The following is a 16,706-nucleotide window of genomic DNA, read 5'->3' as shown; positions in this document are numbered from 1 at the left end:
CAATTTTAGGGGGATTTACACCCTGCTTCGTGGGAAGACCAGCTTTGCTTTAAATTTGAGAGCCTGCCAAGCTCTAAGATAAGCAAACACTGCTTGCCCTGGACCTTTGGGCAGCTGAGGAAAGGGAGGTCATCAAACCCCTGAACTGCTACATTTTTCTTCCCTTTAAAAATTACTTTTTTAATTTGCTCACTGTGGAGATGGATAGGGCTAGAAATCCACCAGTTGCTTCCCACCTTTGGAGTCCTTCCACATCCTTGGGAGTCAAAAAACAGCCCTTTTGCAGCCATTCTTGCCCTTGCTGTGGTTCCTGAGGAGCACAGGGCAGGGAAGGAGGGGAATACAGGGACTGGGTGGGTGTTTCCCAGCTTGCCACTGCCCAAGACACACTTTTGGCATCCAGTGGGGGTGGGTGGGCTACACAAATTTGATTCCTACAGACCTTAAGCACCTCCTCCCAGAATGGCCAAGCCAGATTGTAAAAAGGGATAATCCTGCACAGGGTCACAAGTCACACCTGTGTCATAGAAGCACATTCCTGTGCCAGGCTGGGGTCCCCATCCCAGGAAAATGGGACTCCACAGAAGGCCTCAGCCAGTCACTGGGAAGTTTCCCACTCCTGTGTTTCCACAGCTAGCAGCAGACCCTATCCAACTCCTGCAATTACCTGCTCCTGCCAGGAGCTGTCAGAAAAAGGCACCAAATCTGGAGCAGGTGAAAGGCTTTGCTGCAGTCCAGCCTAACTCCCCACTCCAAAAATCCCAATTTTCACACAAATCAGGGCAGAAAGAGCTGCCACAGCCGAGGGGGGAAGCACATTCATCCTTTTATTGGTGACACCCAGGATGGGCATGGGGGACCGCGCAGGCAAACAGCAGGTGCCTGAGGGGAAAGCCTTGGCTGGGGGAAGCAGAGAAAGGCTCCTGCTAAAGCCAGGGAGCAGAGAAGTGCCAGCGTGGTGCCACCAAACCCAGTGTCTCAGGGCAGGGGGGCTGTGCCATTGCTGTCCCACGAGGAATTCGTGACCATGGCCTCCTTGGCCGTGGGCAGTGGCAGGGACAGGGTGCGGTTTCTCCAAGGGCAGCACGCTGCTTCCCGCCGTGGCCGTGCTTTCTGGGGGCCGCTCCTGCAGGTTGTGTGGGAGCAGAGAGGAAAGCAGGCAGGTCAGGGGGAAGGGATGCTCCTGCCAACTCACGGGGGATGCCAGGGCTTTTCCAGCACCCACCTCTGTGTCAGCTTGTGGATGAGCAGCTGGATCCAGGGCGCCTCGGGGGCCACACACACCTTCCTGTTCTTCTTCAGGGTGAGGCTGCAAGGCCACGAGGCCCCTCAGCCCCTGCCTGTCCCTTCCCCAAAGCTTTTCTAACCCACAGAGAAAACCTCTCGGCTCCCTGGGCACAGATACAAACCCTGGGCGACAGAGACATGGAATTTTGGGGCCAGGACCTTAGCACCCTGAGCAATGCAGGGAGGAACCCCCTTGAAATTAGGAAGCAAGAGTCACCCCAACATTTGTGAGCTTCCACCCCATGTACTTTTGCACAGGTGCAGGGATCAGTTTCCAGGCTCTCCACTTACATGACCTCCTTCCTCCTGCAGTGAATGCCAGGTAGGGTAACATCGATGGTGAGGATCAGCCCCAGGTTGATGACGTGGGCGGTGGATTTGATGCACTTGCACCTCATGTTGGTCAGCAGGCTCTCCAGCGACAGACCTGTGCCCCAGGGCAGCCCACACCAGGTCTGGGCCCCCTGTGGGGACACCCCCTCCCCACTATCCTGTCCCATCCCATCCTATCCTATCCCATCCCTGGCACCCACGAGCTGCTGTTACTGGGGTTTGCAGCAAGGCTAACACCTCCCAGCACCGCCTCAAGGCTGCTTTTTCTGCACTTGGAAGGGGTTTAGTTGCAGGGTTGGAAAACTTAACCAACATTTTATGAATTCAACTCATTGCCCACCCACCAAGTACTCGAGTTTTGTGGGGTCTGAAAGAGAAGCATCTTAAATCCACGAGGAAAACAGCCCCCTCTCCACCCCCAGTACCCCCTTCCAGCTCAGTGGCAGGGTTTAGAAGACAAGCTCGAAGACAGGCAAGAAAGAAATCAGAAAGCTGAGTAGAAGCCACACTCAGCCCCATCTGGGACAGCCAGTGCCACTGCCCAGTGTTTGAGGGGGACATGGAGGGACAGACACCCATGGCACTCACCACCCCCCGGCACTGAGCTGCTCAGGAGCAGCAGCAGCGCCAGCGCTGCCGGCAGCCGCCGCATCCTCGCTGCCCACCCCAGCTGTGCCAGGGCTGCTTTATAGCCAGCCCCTCGCCCCAGGGGGGATTTCACACCCCCCCTTTGGGGCTGGGAAGCACTGGAGGGGGTGGAAAAGGGGCAGTCCCACACCTCAACTTCCCTGCCGTCGCTTCCCCCCGCTGCACGTGGCCCCCGCCAAAAAAAGCAGAAAAATCCGTGGGCACCTCCTCAAACCTGCCGTGCTTGGTGCCCCCCATGCCTCCCACCCCAAGCACCCCAAACCCCTGGTGTGCCATATGAAGGGAGGCAAGGGACAGTGACAGAGGGCTGCCACTTTATTGGGCCTGCTGGGTCATGCCCAAAAGGGACACCCAGCACATGGCTTCTGGATGGGAGAGGCTGGAAGCAGGGATGGGCAGTTTTAAGGGTTTAAAGGCATGAAAAGGGGCTCAGGCAGCAGCATGCCCCCCTCTGGACTCGGGTAAGGCATCAGCAGCATGGGGAAGGGAGGCAGTTTTGGGCCCAGCACATCTGGCTGTGCCTCTGGTGGCAGCTTCCTCAGCGGAGAGCCTTGTTCTTCCTCCTGCCAAAAGCAGAAGGGGGGAGCAATGTGTGAGGACAGGTTCCCACGGGATGCCCCTGGTGCTCAGGGGGAAAGGAGAGCTTACAGGTGAGGGAGGTCCTGCAAGAGCTTCTTCACCCAAAGGGTGTCGGGATCCACGCAGACCCTCTTCTGGCTCTTCAGCTTAATCCTAGAAAACACCAGCCTTTCAACAACGCCACGCCCCCTCCTGCAGACAGCTGAGCCTCCCTCCCACCCTCCTCGCAGGGAACGGAAGGGATCCAGGGCAGCTGGCGGAGCAGGGGCACAGACCCCGGGAGCCACTTACACCACCTCGGGCCGCCGGCAGCTGCTCCCCACGGGCCGCACCTCGATGCTGCTGTACTTGGCCGGCGGGATGAAGGCTCGGGTGCTCTTCAGGCAGCGGCAGCTCAGGTTGCCGTTGGCTTCCAGGATTGCTGGAGGGGCACACGGCCATGGCTCACCACAAAACCCTCCCTGGGCAGCGCATCTGCCGCCACGTCCCGCCGGGATCACCCACCCCGAAGCGGGAAAACCTCACCTGTGTCCCCAGGCTGGTGGGACAGCAGCAGCAGCCCCAGCAGCAGGGCTGCCCGCACAGCCATGCCGGCCCCGCCTGGCCCCGCAGCATCCCTCTATTTGAGCTGGGAAATTGGAGAAGTGCGGCGGCACGGGCGGCCCCGGGGTCGCCGCGGTTTTGCCCGACCCCTGTCCCTGCTGAGCTGGCAGCGCTGCCGATAAAACGCGGCTTGGGGCTTGGCAGGGGGCCGGCTTCCCGAAAGCGGCTCTGCTTTCCCCTTCCTCTCTCTGTCGTTTCCTCCAGCGTGGTTCTTAGCACACACAGCCCCACGAGCCCGGAGGTTTTCTGAGGTGCTTTTCTGTCCTGCATCATCAGGTATTACTCATTTCTCCTACAACCACGTTGTCCCCCCTGCAAGGCACGGCCCAGCAGAACCCTGGTGACATTGGCTTTTGATTTTTTTTTACCCCAAAACTCTGCCAAGTCACCTCACACCCATTCCCAACTTATTTCCATATTGGTCTGGACTGGTTTTAAAAGCCTTACAGCCACATGTAAATCCCAGCTCCATTACTTGGATGTGGGGCACTTTGCCTGGATTGTCCCATTTCTGTACCACCAATATCATGCCCTCAAGTCACCACCAGGAGAGATAACAGGTTATAATGAGAAGGACCCCTGACAAGAGAGAATGGCTTCATAATGCCAGAGGGCAGATGGGATTAGATGGGATAGTGGGGGGAAATTCTTCCCTGTGAGGGTGGGGAAGCCAACAGGGTGCCCAGAGGAGCTGTGGCTGCCCCTGGATCCCTGGAGGTGTCTAACACCAGGCTGGACAGAGCTTGAAACAAACTGGGATAGTGGGGGATCCCACCCAGACTGGATAGGATTTGAGGTCACTTCAAACCCAAGCTGTCCTATATCATACATGGCTTCGAAGCTAGGAGATTCAGGGAAAATCCAACAGAAAGAAAAATCCTGAATTTTATTGGACTTGAGCTTCCAGAACAGGACATGCCACGCTGTGCCACACAACCCTCAGACACACACACTGTCGCTGAGCACTTCACATGGAAGAAGTCACAAAGTCATTCCTAAAGAAGCAAGAACCATCCCTGCCAGGGAACAGCTTCACAGTCCACAGGCAACTAAATAAACAAAGGATTCATATTCACGCTGATCCAGGGACCAAGAGCAGGGTAGAACCCCCACAAACCTGCCATGGGGCTGGGGCCAGCAGTGAGCCACCCTCCCCACAGCCACTGCCAGCACAGCCAGCCGTGGGGCTTTCAGGAAGGGGAGGAAGAGAGGGAGGGCAAAGTGAGGAGCAGCCAGGTCTGCACACCTGGCATTGTCCACCAGCCTGCCTGGGGCTCTGGGCACCAACTTCCTTAGCAGGAAACTTATTTTTTCTTCCTGCAAAAAGCAGAAGGAGGAGAAAAGTGTGAACACAGAGAAGAGCAGGTCCGGGAGAGGAAGCTCCTGCCCCAGCCAGGGAAGTCGCTGCCGTTTCCAGGATGGCCACAAACCCAGCACAGGCACGACCAAGAATGACAGCTTTCCCAGCCCAGCACCAACACTGCTGCACCTGCCACGAGCAAACCCCACTCCTGCCTCGGCTCCCCTTGTGGTTTTTCCCCAGACTGCTTTGGAAGTGCAGCACTGTGTGTAACCTGGGGGGCATGACCCACAGATGGGCTGTGTTGGGCTGAACACTGCTTTGCACAGCAAAGTGTTGCCCCTCATCCCCATTTGGATGACAGCTCTGAGAGCTCCTGGGCCCACGAGAGCCTCCTAGATCCACAGATGTGCTGGGATGCTGTCCAGGGACACCTGAGCCAAACGAGTTCCCACCCAACAACTCACGTGCTGGCAATGCGCTTCAGCAGCTTCTTTACCCAGGGGGCTTCAGGATTCACACACACCTTCCCTGAGGGTCTCAATTTAATTCTGAAAGGCAAGGAGAGCTCCTGAGCATTCCTGTCCCCTCCAAAGGCAGGGATTCAAGCAGCCAGAGCTGATGGGGGAGCACCAGTGATTACAGAAAGCTTCCAGAGACAGAGGAAGCCACTGCATGTCCGGGAACAAGCAAGACACAACACAATCCTAGGTGGAGCAGAGACTTGAAGCCTAGAACACTGCACAAAGGCAATTTTTTTTTTTAGATTTACAAATGTATCAACACTGAATAGCTATAAAAATCTGGGATAATTTGTTATGGCTCATGCTGCCTCAGTGTCTGAGGAAGTGCTTCCTCCAGGCTGCAAACACCCCCTGCTCCAGCTCAAGGAAATCACATTTCCCCTGCTGGAGAGATTCCTTTAAGCCCTGGGGAGCTGCATTTCTGCACCTCATGCTGTTCAGCAGGTAAGCTGGTGGCATTTTTGCAAAGGTTTGGTTTGCAGCAAGGCAGCAGAGAAGCAGGATGGTGGCAGCAGAGAGCCCACGGCACTTACATGATCTCCGTGCGCCTGCAGCTGCTGCCCACAGGCCTGATCTCAATGCTCTCATATTTCTTGGGACTGATGTATTCCGAGGTTGTCTTGGCACACCTACAGCTCAGGTTCCCATTCACCTCCAGGATGGCTGAGAGGGAGAGAAGGTGGCAGCTTACAGGCACAGACAGCGCTGATAGGGAAGCAGCAACCCCAGGAGCCAAAGGAAGTTTCCCTTCATGTGTTTTCACACTGCAGGGACCACAGTGAGAAGCTGACACCTGCACCTCTACCTCAGTTCCCTGCTCCCACACCGCTCCCAAAAGCTGCACCAAAGCCCTGCAAAGGATGGTTGTGTTTTTCCCTGGCAACAAGGCAATCCCTCAGCTATCCCAAGCTGCCCAGTCGCTCTGGGTACAGGATGATGCCAGCAAAGCCACCCGGAGCTCACCTGTGTGGGCGGAGTGGGACATCACCAGCAGCAGCAGCAGCCATGGGAGCAGGGGGGCTCCTGTCCCCACCCCAGCCAGCGCTCCCATCCTTGGGGAACCTCAGCCCCACAGATGCTCTGTGGGGCCACAAACAGCCCTATTTATCAGGGAGGGTCACACCCTGACACAGGCACAGCATTCACACCTCAGCAGTCACAGCTGGCCAGCAGAGCAGCCAGAGAGGTGATGTCATTCCTCAGATACTCCCCAGAGCCAGCCCAGAATGGTCAATATTATTAATTAAAACCAGCCATTGGGACATAGTGCAAGGTTTGGATTCCCCACACATCTCCCCCACGCCTTGTTTCTGTTGGGTTTGTACCCACATCACCCTTCATTGCCTTGAGCATTTACCCCTCAGCCACAAAAAAAGCCCAGACTGAAAGCAGAGTCCAAGCCCCTGACTAAGCAGGGGGGTTTTTAGTGTACTCAGACATTTACATATTCATTTCTTGGGGCTATATTTTGCCCACCGCTATTTTTGCTGCCTCTCTGATCAGCAAAAACGCCTCACACCGTGCTGTGAAAAAACAATCATGCTCTATATTTCCACTCAAATCTTTCAAATTTCACACTTGGCTGGACAAGTAACTCACCAGGATGGCCACAGGAGCACCCTGTGCCCTTGGTGGGATGGGGGCTTTGCCCTGAATAAATTTGGCAAAGTCACCAGTCGGGAAGCAAAAGGGGAAGGAGATATGTGGCGAGGCAAGGAGGAAGGAAGAGGGCAGAAGAAAAGAGATGTGGTTGTGTGATAATGTTGTAATTTGGAGCTTTCAAATCACATCAGCATTTTATATAGCAACAAAACGGTAAGTTTAAAAAAAAAAGTCATCCACTCAAACTCAAGCGATGTATCTCTCTTTGAAAATCTTGTCTTTTCCCCTGAGATAGGTCCAAAAGTCTTGTGAAGTGCTCGTCCAAGAGGTGACTGGGGAGTTTAACTCCCTGTACACCAGGGTCACAGAGAGGCCAGGAATTTCCATGAGCTATTCCCAAAGTCCTACAGAAAGAATGTCACAGCAGTGGAAGAGGAGAAGAGGAGACGGCCTTAAAATTGCATTTTGTTCACTCCTTTCAGAGTTTTCAATTTCCTTGCAGAGACTTACTAGAAAAAACACAGCTAAGGACTGGTTTTGCTGGGTTGTGGCAGAAGTCTTTTGGAAAAAATGGTGGGAAAGGCAGCAATTTATCAGAGAGATGACTGGTCACCTATGCAAACTGCTGAGTAGCATAAAAGACATCTGAAAATCTTTCTGAAATTCCTGACTACAAAATGATCCTGCTTTTTACAGCTGGGAAAAAACAAGAGAAGTGAAAGCAACTTTCCCCAGAGCTGCACAATAGAAAAGATGGAGCTGGAGCATTCAGCTGCTGCTCCTCCAGGACTGGAGGAATCCAAAAGCATTCCTGGTAGTGCTTAATGAAATTGGTACAAGAAGAAAACCATCCCAGGACACATGCAATGGACAGACCAAGATGAGCCAGATCACGCTCCTGATTTGTCCAGGTGTCCACCTCCTGCCTGCCCTGGAAGAAGCATCAGCTGGATGGATTTGGAGAGGGTCTGTGAATGCCACAGTGCTGTGATGGATGAGTGATGTGTAACTCAGGAACACTGAGGCAGTTTCTCAGAAGGAAAAGCTGCAGCTGTGGTGGTGGCCAATATTTCTGCACAACGAGTGGTAATTCTGCAAAGGGAGAAGCAGGGTGAGGATGTGACCTGTGGCTGGATTTAAGCTGACTGCTTCCTGGGTGTCAGGAATTCAGAAGAGTGGCCCTCACACAGGGATGTGTGGCCTCATCCAGGCCAGGATCAGCTGAAACACATACAAAGCACCCTCACACCTTCTTTTCCCTGAAGCAGCTGCCCCTGTGCAGGCAAGACTTAGATTTTAGTCAATTTTTATCCTTCCCATACCTAAATCAGAGACCTCCAAAAAACGTGGTGCAAACAGCACCTGAAGGCGACATGGAAAACCTTTTCCATGTCTACCAGGACAGGCAGAAACACAACCCTGATAACAATGCCAAGGAGATGCAGCTCTCCAGCCCTTCAGGAAGGATTCGAGGAGACTGTATCACCAACATCTGCAGCAAACAAACCCCTCAGCCACGCTGAAACCATTAACTCACCTTGTGTTGAGAAAGTGATTTTTTAGCTTACCCCTCCTTTGCCCACAACTCACTTTGGGCTCCTCACAGGAGAGGAAAAAAAAAAAACAAAAAACCAAACAACCTGTGGGTTTGGTTTTTTTTTTTTTGCATTTTCCCCCAAAAACCCCAACTGCAGTGAATCTTCACCGCTGTGGTTTGTGGTCCATCACCTGCTTCAAAGATAGAGATGCCTCCTGCTGAAACCTGAGAAACCTGAAACCCACACATATTTCAGTGTCAACACGAGATCACCAGAATTAGCCAAAGCCTAACGAAATCAGTCCAAAATTAGGTTGGGGGAACAACACATCGAGCTTGCTGTTACTTGATGCCTTCAAGTGAAGATGCATGACTTGCTGGTGATGCAAGGGGACAAAACTGTGGATTTGGCCCATTTTTGGAGACAGCAGAGTGGTGTCATGACACCTCTGCAAGCAGGTGAGAAACCTGCTCTGGCATCTTGAAAAGTATTTGGTGTGCTGAGGTCTAAGGAAGGGAATACGGTAAGAGAGAACTTTGAAAGGCATTGGATAAGGAAGATGGAAAAAGGCTGGGAGCAAGAACAAGAGAAATTAAAGAAGATTTGTAGGAAATGTAAATCCAACATTGCTGCCTCCCCAGTGCATCTGGAGCCATAGGAGCTGTGTGGAGCAGCTTTCTGCTGAAGGGACAGCAGCAGCAGACATTGTCACCGTGCAGCCCCACAGCGCAGCGGGGACAGTTTCTGGGAACTCCCAACCACCCCAGAGATGCAAATGGCAGCGAGCAGGAGCAGAAAACCCCCAGACCACTGTGCCAGCTTGTCCTTGCTGCTAGAAAAGCACCCTGGAGAACACCCCAGCATCCCCTCGCTGCTCCAGAGCTCTCCAGGCCGAGCTACCCCGAAATGAACCCAACACTGGGCACAGGAGCACAGTTACTCCTCAATATGCACTTGTGCCTGGCACAGAGCACTGAGGCAGGAATGGGAGCCAAGGGCTTTCCCAGAAAGTGCCATTGAGTGTGCCCCAGCTCGCTGCCACACATTTGCATGGGCACAGGAACCAGTCTAGACGCCACAGGTGCCGCTGAGCCCGCGGCGCCGTTGGCCATTTGCATCGTGTGGCAGTGCTGGCTCAGGCCTGGCCATGGAGCAAGGGGATGAGGAGGGAAGCCTTCATCCTGCAGCAGGAGCCAAGGAACAGTGGCTGGGGGTGCTGTAAGTGAGCTGTGCCTGGCTGCCCTCGTGCCAACCTGGCGTTCTACACATCCCTGCTGGCCAGGAGGAGGTCTCTGGCTTTGAGCACTTCCTTCTGGGGCGAGGGAAAAAGCACTCCAGGTCTGCTCACAAAACCAAAATCCTCCAGCTACATCCAGCCTCACGAGCTGGGGAGCTTCTGCTGAACTCAAAGGCAGTGATTGCTGGAGCTGAGTTACTCCTATTTGGGCAGCACATTCAGGCAAACACTTGGCAACAGTCCTGGCACTAAGCTCTCCAGGAGCGTTACAGCAAAGTCTCCTCCCCTTGAAGTTTGACATCTTGATAAATGCAGCTACAAGTTTGGTTAGAGTCTGGTTAAGCATTTTATATTTTTCCAATTATTTGCGGTTTCCATCCTAGTTGAGCCCATCATTAACTTCTCCCCACATTACTTGCAGAACAACCCATAACTATTATTTCTGGTAGAGCTTAACATGGCCCTGACATATTTTCTGCTGGTTAAGTCAGAAGACAGTAGGTCATCCACAGGAAACAGAGCTTCTCCTCAATCACACACAAGGGTAAAAATACACCAGGAATGGAACCAAACTCCACCATTGGGCTTACACCCAGAATCATTATTTTCATTAATGTCCACTTAATGTTTTGAGGCACCTCTTCTTCTTGCCAAGTGTCTCCCTACTTTTTTCCCTTGGAGAAGATGCTTTCCCCACATTTCACCCACAAGCCACCATAGGAATAGAGATTTTTATATTAGGGAAAAAAACCCCAAGCAAGCCAAGAGCAAATGTTCTCCAGCAGCAAGTAGAAGTGCACATGGCAAGGAGGGGAAATCCAGGTCTTCACTGAGAAGGAAGCTGCAGTACCAATGACTCGAGCAGCCCTCCCTTTGGAAAGCCCCTTGACAACTTTTCTCTTGGAACCAGCACCCCTGAATCAGCACTCACACTCAGAGATGCTCCCAGAAGAGACAGAGAAACTGCAGCCCAACTTCTGCAAAGGATGTACATCTCAACTGAAAGAACTGATACTGAAAGGAGCTGTCTTGGGCTAAAATAATGCAGCATTGCCCAGATTTGGGGGGGTGAAAGAAAGGTGGGTGGAGAACACAAGTGGTGCCCCAGGCTGGGAGGTCACCAAGCTCCATCCTGCCAGGTGGAAACAGGGAGCTAGATGAAAGGGCAGTGCACAGGGAGAGAAGAAAGGCTCTGGGAGACACATGAAAGTGAAACCAAGAAGCACAAAGCCATAAAAACCATGAAACCCGCTTTGATCTTTGTTCGGCTTTTATCTCACCTGTCACTCACAACACACACCCTGAAAAGCAGCAAGGCCTAAAGACTCGACTCTGTCACAGGGCACAGCCTTGGGTTAGACGCAGAACATTCCTGAAGCTGTTTGGGTATCTCCCTCCCTTCCATACCCCACATTCCCATGGTGTTTGGGGCAGCCAGCAGAGAGCATTTCACCTGGCACTTCTGGCCATGTGGAGTTCAAGGAAGGCACTCACAAAGATATTTCCCAACAACAAAATGAGGGACTTTCCTCTTGCCTCCAGGTTGGGGCTGGGGGAATGTGGGAAGCTTAAATGCTGGCATTGGGGAAGTACAAGGTTTAGACTTGCCGTGGCAGGAGGATGCAGTGTAAAAATAAATTTAAAACATATATATATATCAAAAGCACCACCTAGGTTGTCATTTCGCTGTGCATGCAGGCTGTGCTGGGACCACTAGAGAGCAGCAGACACCACTGCCACGGAGAGCAGATGAGCAAGGAAAAGATCCATCTGCCCAAGCACCCAGATCCCAGGCAGAGGATCATGAGCCAAGCTAATTGGCTGTACAGGAAAAAAGGAATTAACATGTTGTAGGTGCTACACGTGCCTGTTCTCATCAAAGAGGGGCTTTTTTTTTGTCCTGAAAGGCAGCTTTCAGAAGATTTCTGAACTACCAGAACTCAGACCAGGGGAAGGACTGAGGAGGCAAGAGCTGAAACCAAAGCAGGGCTTCCTCCTCTCCTAAAACACAGAGGTTGGTGCTCTTTGCTCAATTCCCAGGCAGAAGCAGCAGCAGAACTGGCTTGTCTTGATGTTCTGCAGCCAAGCAGAGTTTAGGGGAGGTTTTTGGGCGGGGAGAGGCATGGAGGCATCCTGGAAATCCAGAAATGCAGGTTAGACCCTGGGGACCCTGCAGCAATGTAAAGGGACCTTGAGGAAGATTCCTGCATGGATCACCCTCGAGGTGCAGGAGGACAGAGAGCTGCCTTCTTGCTGCTGCATGGCTGGGGGACTGGAGGAAATCTACACACTGCTGCTTTCCCAACGCCAGAGATGTGTTCCTAGCATACCTAGAGTTTTGCTAGAGGCACGATGTGCCATGCCTTTCCAGCATGTGTGCCCTGGCCCTATTCCCAGCTGGAAACCTGGGAGGTTGAGACAGGAGCCTGAGACTGTTCAGCTGCACACCTGGGAACAGCTGGAAGCTGTTAAGTGTCACACAGGCCCAGAAACACAACAGCTGGGGCTTCCCATTGGGAGCAGCTGGACATGCAGAGCACAGGCTTCTATTACTGGAGTGTGTGATCTGTTCATGGTTAAAACCTGGCAGAGCACACACTTCGGATCTCTCTGCTGAATCCCAAAGAGGAGCAACAGTGGGATCCAAGCTTAGGGGAGCACAGGGCAAACATCTTTGCTAATTTCTGCTGGGGTTTTGCCCATTTTCCCCAGGGTTGATGCAAGCTGCCTCCCAGGAAGCATGCAGCCCTGGAGACTGGCAGATACAACCAGCCTGTCTGACAGTTATGTCCGAGCCACCCTGAGCCTGGTTTTTCCTGTCTGCTATGGCTGGTTATCATTCCAGCTGGAGGGGAGTGATACTGGGAAAGCCACCCCATGGGACTGCAGGGCATTCAGCTGCTCCCCAGAGAGCACAGAGCTTAGCAGGGAGCGTGGATAAAATGCATTTCCAAGCCAAACATCTTCAAAAGCTGAGAATTTGAATGTTTGGGGAATTACAGCCAATGTAAACCAATGCTTTAAGTCTATTCCTCTGGTTCAACACTCATCCAGCCTTTGGAGGCAACTCCAATGGGCCCTCCCCAGCTGAATTCATCATGCTGAAGGAAATGATGTTTATCTGTCCCAAATTCACATGCCTGGGAGTGAGAGACCAACAGCAAGATGAGAGTGTGATTCACAGCCCATTTCCATGGAGCCCTGCCTCACCCAAAGTGTTGTCTGTGCTGTTGGGTCAGCCTGTGGAAGTGTTTAAAGGTCACCGTGCTAAATGCCACCGAGATATTTCTGCTACTCCGGCTGTAGCAGCCCCAGGACTGTGCCTGCACTGCTGCAGGCAAGGAGAGGAAGGAAAGCTGTGCATCCTGCCTTGATGCCACAGCCATGAGGTGATGTGCAGGAGGTGACAGTCCCCATGCCAGCTGTCAGGCAGCTCCAAGGTGACACAGATGAGTGCTGCCCATCACTGGCCCTGCACCACATCCGTGCCTGGCTCCTCCTGACACATCTGAGCCCTGCCCACCTCCCCTCCCTCCCACCAGGGCAATCCAGGTGAAGGTGCACCTCCAGTCACACCTGTGTGTCAGCTCTGAGCCATCACAGCCTCTCCTCCTCACAGCTAAGGCCACAGCTATTCGCCCTGCCCAGCTGATATTTCCTGGTGATATTTCCTCCGTTTCTACACTCTTTTCTGAAGTGCTCGAGCTATCAGGGTGTTTGCATGAACAGCTTCCCTCCCCAGCCTCTCCTAAGGTTAGTCACCCTCCGGCCCAACCTCAAGCCCACATTTCTGCCACACCCACAGAAAAAAACCTTCTTTTGAGGCACATGTAACCAGAGTAAGTTCTTGCATTTCAGGGTCACATGAGGCCCACTAGAGCCACTTGCACACAGAATCCTAGACTGGTTTGTGTTGAAAAGGACTTAAACATCATCCAGTTCCACTCTCCTGCTGTGGGCAGGGACACCTTCCACTAGACAGGCTGCTCCAGGTCCCATGCAACCTGGCTTTGGACACTTCCAGGGATGAGGTAGCCACAGCAAGTTACAAGTACTTAAAATGGAAGTTAAAACCCTGTTCTAACCCTAAACCTCTGTTCTGCAGAAACTGTTTCACTGAGAAAGACAGGCTGGTTCAAAAACACAATGGGAAAGTTTGCATGGAAAAAGCAGAATCCTGGCTCTGCTCCTTTCTCCACTCATTCTCTCATTATCCTTCTACTTCCAGCATGACAAGACTGGTCAGGCACACAGAGTCTTACACCTCTCCCCAGAAAGAACAAACCAGAAGAAACAAGACACAAGAAACCCAAAAGGCTGCAGTTTCAAGTTCACAACAGGCTAACCACTGCTCTCCACATTCCAACTTCATTTAGATCCCTTAAGACCATCTTTTCTGTGGTTGGCACAGAACTCTAACAAAGAGCAAATTTCAACGAAAGTTGCAGTGACACCAACCAGCCTGTGTTCTTTAAAGTACTGCCTGACAACACCTGGCCAAGAGAAACACTGTGCAAATAGAGACTTCTCCTTGCCCCTGAAACAAGGTGAGGCCAGTATTTCTGTGAATAAACAAGTTCCTGTTGCAATACAATAGCAGCCACTAGACAACCACAGTGAAACAATGAGAAAAACTGTGTGTACTTAAATGGGGAAATGTGACTATCAGCAGCTGTGAGAGGAGCAGTGTAGCAGGGGCTCTGCCACCTCTGGAGCCAGACTGTGCTTCCCAGGCCCCTCTGCTGAGAAAGGTGCTGCTGGTGCTCCCTGGGTGTCCCACAAGCAGCAGGAAGCTCACTGCAAGGGCAGCCTCTGCACCTGGGCTCAGCTGGGAACAGCCATGCTGCCCAATTCCTTGCAAAGCATCCTCACCTGAGTAGGTGAGCAAGAGGGGAGCTCCTTTCCCTGCCTTCCTCAACTACCTGGTGATGGGAGGCAGGTAGAAATGAGGTGAGCTAATGAGAAGACTAGTTACTGACATTTTAGCCTCAGAGTCCTTTCTTAGAGGCTTCTGCCATGCCTTCTCAAATGTTTTAGTAAAATCACTAAAGCACTGCTGCCTTCAGAGGCACAGCAGCACACTTTCTTTTATGCCTTGCTGCTCTCTCCCCTCTTTGTAGCAAAGCTTTTTAGCACATGCCAATCCCTGAAGTCAGAAAGTAGTTTAACATTAAACTGGTGCCCAAGGAGCCAAAAACCCCAGGATTAACAGGCTTTCCTTTCTTTCTGCTCACACACTTGCAGTGACCTATTTTACACAGCCCTGAGGGCTGAAGGGGCTCTGCAGCCAGACTTTTCTGAGTTGTTCGTATTTCCACACAGATGCAGCTCTGAGCTTGTTTTAATCTAACCATGACAAAGAGGATGCACACTGCAAAAGAGCTGGTTTCCCACTATTCCAGCCACTTTGGGGCAGGTTACCTGGCACAGATGCAGCCAGAAACAGAGGTCAGAAAAGTCACTGCCGCCCTCAGCAGGCACTGAAAAATATTCAAACTGCCCTTATTCACACCTAAAGAAAGCTGTAGCAGATTCTTGCCAGGAAACGCCCTCCCACAGGATTAGTCCCACTCACAGTCCCCTTGTCCATCAGGGGGCTGCCCGGCCTGGGTGACATCTCCTTCCCCACAGTGCAATAAATACCCCAGACAAACACAGTGCCTTGGGTTAAAAGAAATCTGACAGGCTGCATGTAGCGGCTTGTTGAGGCTCCAGCCCCCTGCAGGCTTCACTTGCAAACCTCTGTCCTGGATGATTTATCTGTCAGGGAGGTTGCTTTTCCCCAGGAGGGCATGGAAATGCAATCACAAGCTTCAAATGAGCCATCACACTCAGGTACCCTTCCAAATGTGTTTGGAATAGTTAATTTTCAGGCCTTTCATGATAAAATCTTATACCCAGAGAATCTTTCTCTGGCTTTGGTAAGGCATAGGAAATGGTTTCTCCTGAACCTCCATTTCCTGGAAATCATGCTCCAGCCTAGATCCTCCTCCCTGCACGTACAACCAGCACTGCCAGTCAGCTCTAAACATGCTTGTGACTAGAGATAAAATGGTCAAACAGATTCTCCATCTCACACTTTGTGATCTTTGCCTCTATCTGTCTGCTCAAAACTTTCTGTTAAGACACAAGGTCTGGCAAATTACTCCTGGCTCAATCTACAGCAGGGTATTTCCACTTCTGAAATGGAAATCAAAACACTGGCCCAGGCTGCAAGTGCAGATTTGAATTTCAGACTTCCTGAAGTTCAGGAGCATTCTAACTTTTGTTTTCAATTAGCCCACAGGAAGGCAGGGCAACTTTGCTTGCTTGTTTCCAAAAGGCTGTTACTAAAGAGAAGAACTTGCTCAAGCTAACATTTGCAAAAACCCAGGTGCTGTTTAGGTATTTTATATCCAAAGTCTTCCCTTTGGGATAACTCTAAGATGTACAAGACATGAATTTTGGAGCTCATAAATCTCTTCAGAAAGTAGAGCTAGATGGAGGTGTGCAGTGACTGGAAAAATCACCCTCTCTGCACGTAAGAGGTAAAATGCTGCTCCTGTCTGGCAATCCAAAGAGCCTCCCTAAATCCCCACTGCTGGGAACTTGATCAGTCTTACTTGAGCAGGACTTTTAAAGGAATTCCACACCTGTTGAAGGAGCAATCCCTACTCCAACAGCAAGCTGTAAATTGTACCCCAGTCTGGGTTAGTGATGGAGGTGACAGATGACCTCCCAGCCTGGATGAGGTGCTCCCAGGATCCCACGAGGTGAGCTGGCAGCTGGATGTGGTCCAGACTAAAGATTTATTGTGAATGTGTTGAAAGATCTGTGGCAAAAGCTCACCTGTGCAGCTCCCTACCTTAACTTTTCCAAAAAAAGTGAATCCTGGTATCCCTGAGCGACACAACAGAACTAATCCAGCCCTTTCCCTGTCCTGTAGCCAAGGTGACAGCACAAAGTGAGCCTGACAAATGACCAGGCCCAAGCTGGCACACAGATGTGAGGGGTTTTCCAAGCTGGTGGGAAAGCAGCTTTACTGAGCTGGGTAAATTTCCATGGCACAAACACAC

The 16,706-nt window shown here is 51.9% G+C and overlaps 3 protein-coding genes across 5 annotated transcripts; all 3 read right to left on the bottom strand.

The window, feature by feature from the left end:
• Window positions 1-814: 814 nt before the first annotated feature.
• LOC130252256 (C-X-C motif chemokine 2-like) lies at window positions 815-2,538 on the bottom strand. 2 transcript variants are annotated; one of them, XM_056489656.1, is made up of 4 exons: window positions 2,209-2,538; window positions 1,579-1,714; window positions 1,226-1,309; window positions 815-1,126 (listed from the first exon to the last, which is right to left on the bottom strand). In XM_056489656.1, exons 1-4 carry the CDS (start codon window positions 2,270-2,272, stop codon window positions 979-981), a joined length of 432 nt encoding a protein of 143 aa, XP_056345631.1. In that variant the 5' UTR covers window positions 2,273-2,538; the 3' UTR covers window positions 815-978. The 2 variants fall into 2 exon arrangements, with proteins under 2 accessions (XP_056345631.1, XP_056345630.1); XM_056489655.1 differs by lacking the exon at window positions 2,209-2,538 and having other exon boundaries at window positions 1,579-2,198.
• A 30-nt stretch (window positions 2,539-2,568) lies between these two features.
• LOC130252259 (C-X-C motif chemokine 13-like) lies at window positions 2,569-4,233 on the bottom strand. The gene is made up of 4 exons (XM_056489659.1): window positions 3,373-4,233; window positions 3,139-3,268; window positions 2,917-3,000; window positions 2,569-2,831 (listed from the first exon to the last, which is right to left on the bottom strand). Exons 1-4 carry the CDS (start codon window positions 3,434-3,436, stop codon window positions 2,807-2,809), a joined length of 303 nt encoding a protein of 100 aa, XP_056345634.1. The 5' UTR covers window positions 3,437-4,233; the 3' UTR covers window positions 2,569-2,806.
• Window positions 4,234-4,312: 79 nt separating this feature from the next.
• LOC130252257 (interleukin-8-like) lies at window positions 4,313-16,706 on the bottom strand. Of its 2 annotated transcripts, XM_056489658.1 has the most exons (5): window positions 16,496-16,706; window positions 6,238-6,354; window positions 5,808-5,937; window positions 5,218-5,301; window positions 4,313-4,767 (listed from the first exon to the last, which is right to left on the bottom strand). In XM_056489658.1, the coding sequence occupies exons 2-5, from the start codon at window positions 6,323-6,325 to the stop codon at window positions 4,755-4,757; spliced, it is 315 nt and encodes a 104-aa protein (XP_056345633.1). In that variant the 5' UTR covers window positions 6,326-6,354; window positions 16,496-16,706; the 3' UTR covers window positions 4,313-4,754. The 2 variants fall into 2 exon arrangements, with proteins under 2 accessions (XP_056345633.1, XP_056345632.1); XM_056489657.1 differs by lacking the exon at window positions 16,496-16,706 and having other exon boundaries at window positions 6,238-8,568.

The sequence above is a fragment of the Oenanthe melanoleuca genome, chromosome 4 (genome assembly GCF_029582105.1).
Source record: "Oenanthe melanoleuca isolate GR-GAL-2019-014 chromosome 4, OMel1.0, whole genome shotgun sequence".
Taxonomy (NCBI): Eukaryota; Metazoa; Chordata; class Aves; order Passeriformes; family Muscicapidae; genus Oenanthe; species Oenanthe melanoleuca.
Note: the sequence above shows the minus strand (reverse complement) of the source record. Positions and strands in the feature narration are given on the sequence as shown.

Excerpts from the sequence above, each read along its gene's own strand:
- LOC130252257 (XM_056489658.1), bottom strand. The coding sequence starts at position 6,325 with ATGGGAGCGCTGGCTGGGGTGGGGACAGGAGCCCCCCTGCTCCCATGG. Across the intron at positions 5,938-6,237 it reads GTCCCACTCCGCCCACACAG|CCATCCTGGAGGTGAATGGG; the intron begins GTGAGCTCCGGG and ends TCTCCCTCTCAG. Across the intron at positions 5,302-5,807 it reads TGCAGGCGCACGGAGATCAT|AATTAAATTGAGACCCTCAG; the intron begins GTAAGTGCCGTG and ends CTTGCCTTTCAG.
- LOC130252256 (XM_056489655.1), bottom strand. The coding sequence starts at position 1,787 with ATGGGACAGGATAGTGGGGAGGGGGTGTCCCCACAGGGGGCCCAGACC. Across the intron at positions 1,310-1,578 it reads TGCAGGAGGAAGGAGGTCAT|CCTCACCCTGAAGAAGAACA; the intron begins GTAAGTGGAGAG and ends GTGGCCTTGCAG. Across the intron at positions 1,127-1,225 it reads ATCCACAAGCTGACACAGAG|GAGCGGCCCCCAGAAAGCAC; the intron begins GTGGGTGCTGGA and ends CACAACCTGCAG.
- LOC130252259 (XM_056489659.1), bottom strand. The coding sequence starts at position 3,436 with ATGGCTGTGCGGGCAGCCCTGCTGCTGGGGCTGCTGCTGCTGTCCCAC. Across the intron at positions 3,269-3,372 it reads CCACCAGCCTGGGGACACAG|CAATCCTGGAAGCCAACGGC; the intron begins GTGAGGTTTTCC and ends GTGCCCCTCCAG. Across the intron at positions 2,832-2,916 it reads TTGCAGGACCTCCCTCACCT|GAGGAAGAACAAGGCTCTCC; the intron begins GTAAGCTCTCCT and ends TGCTTTTGGCAG.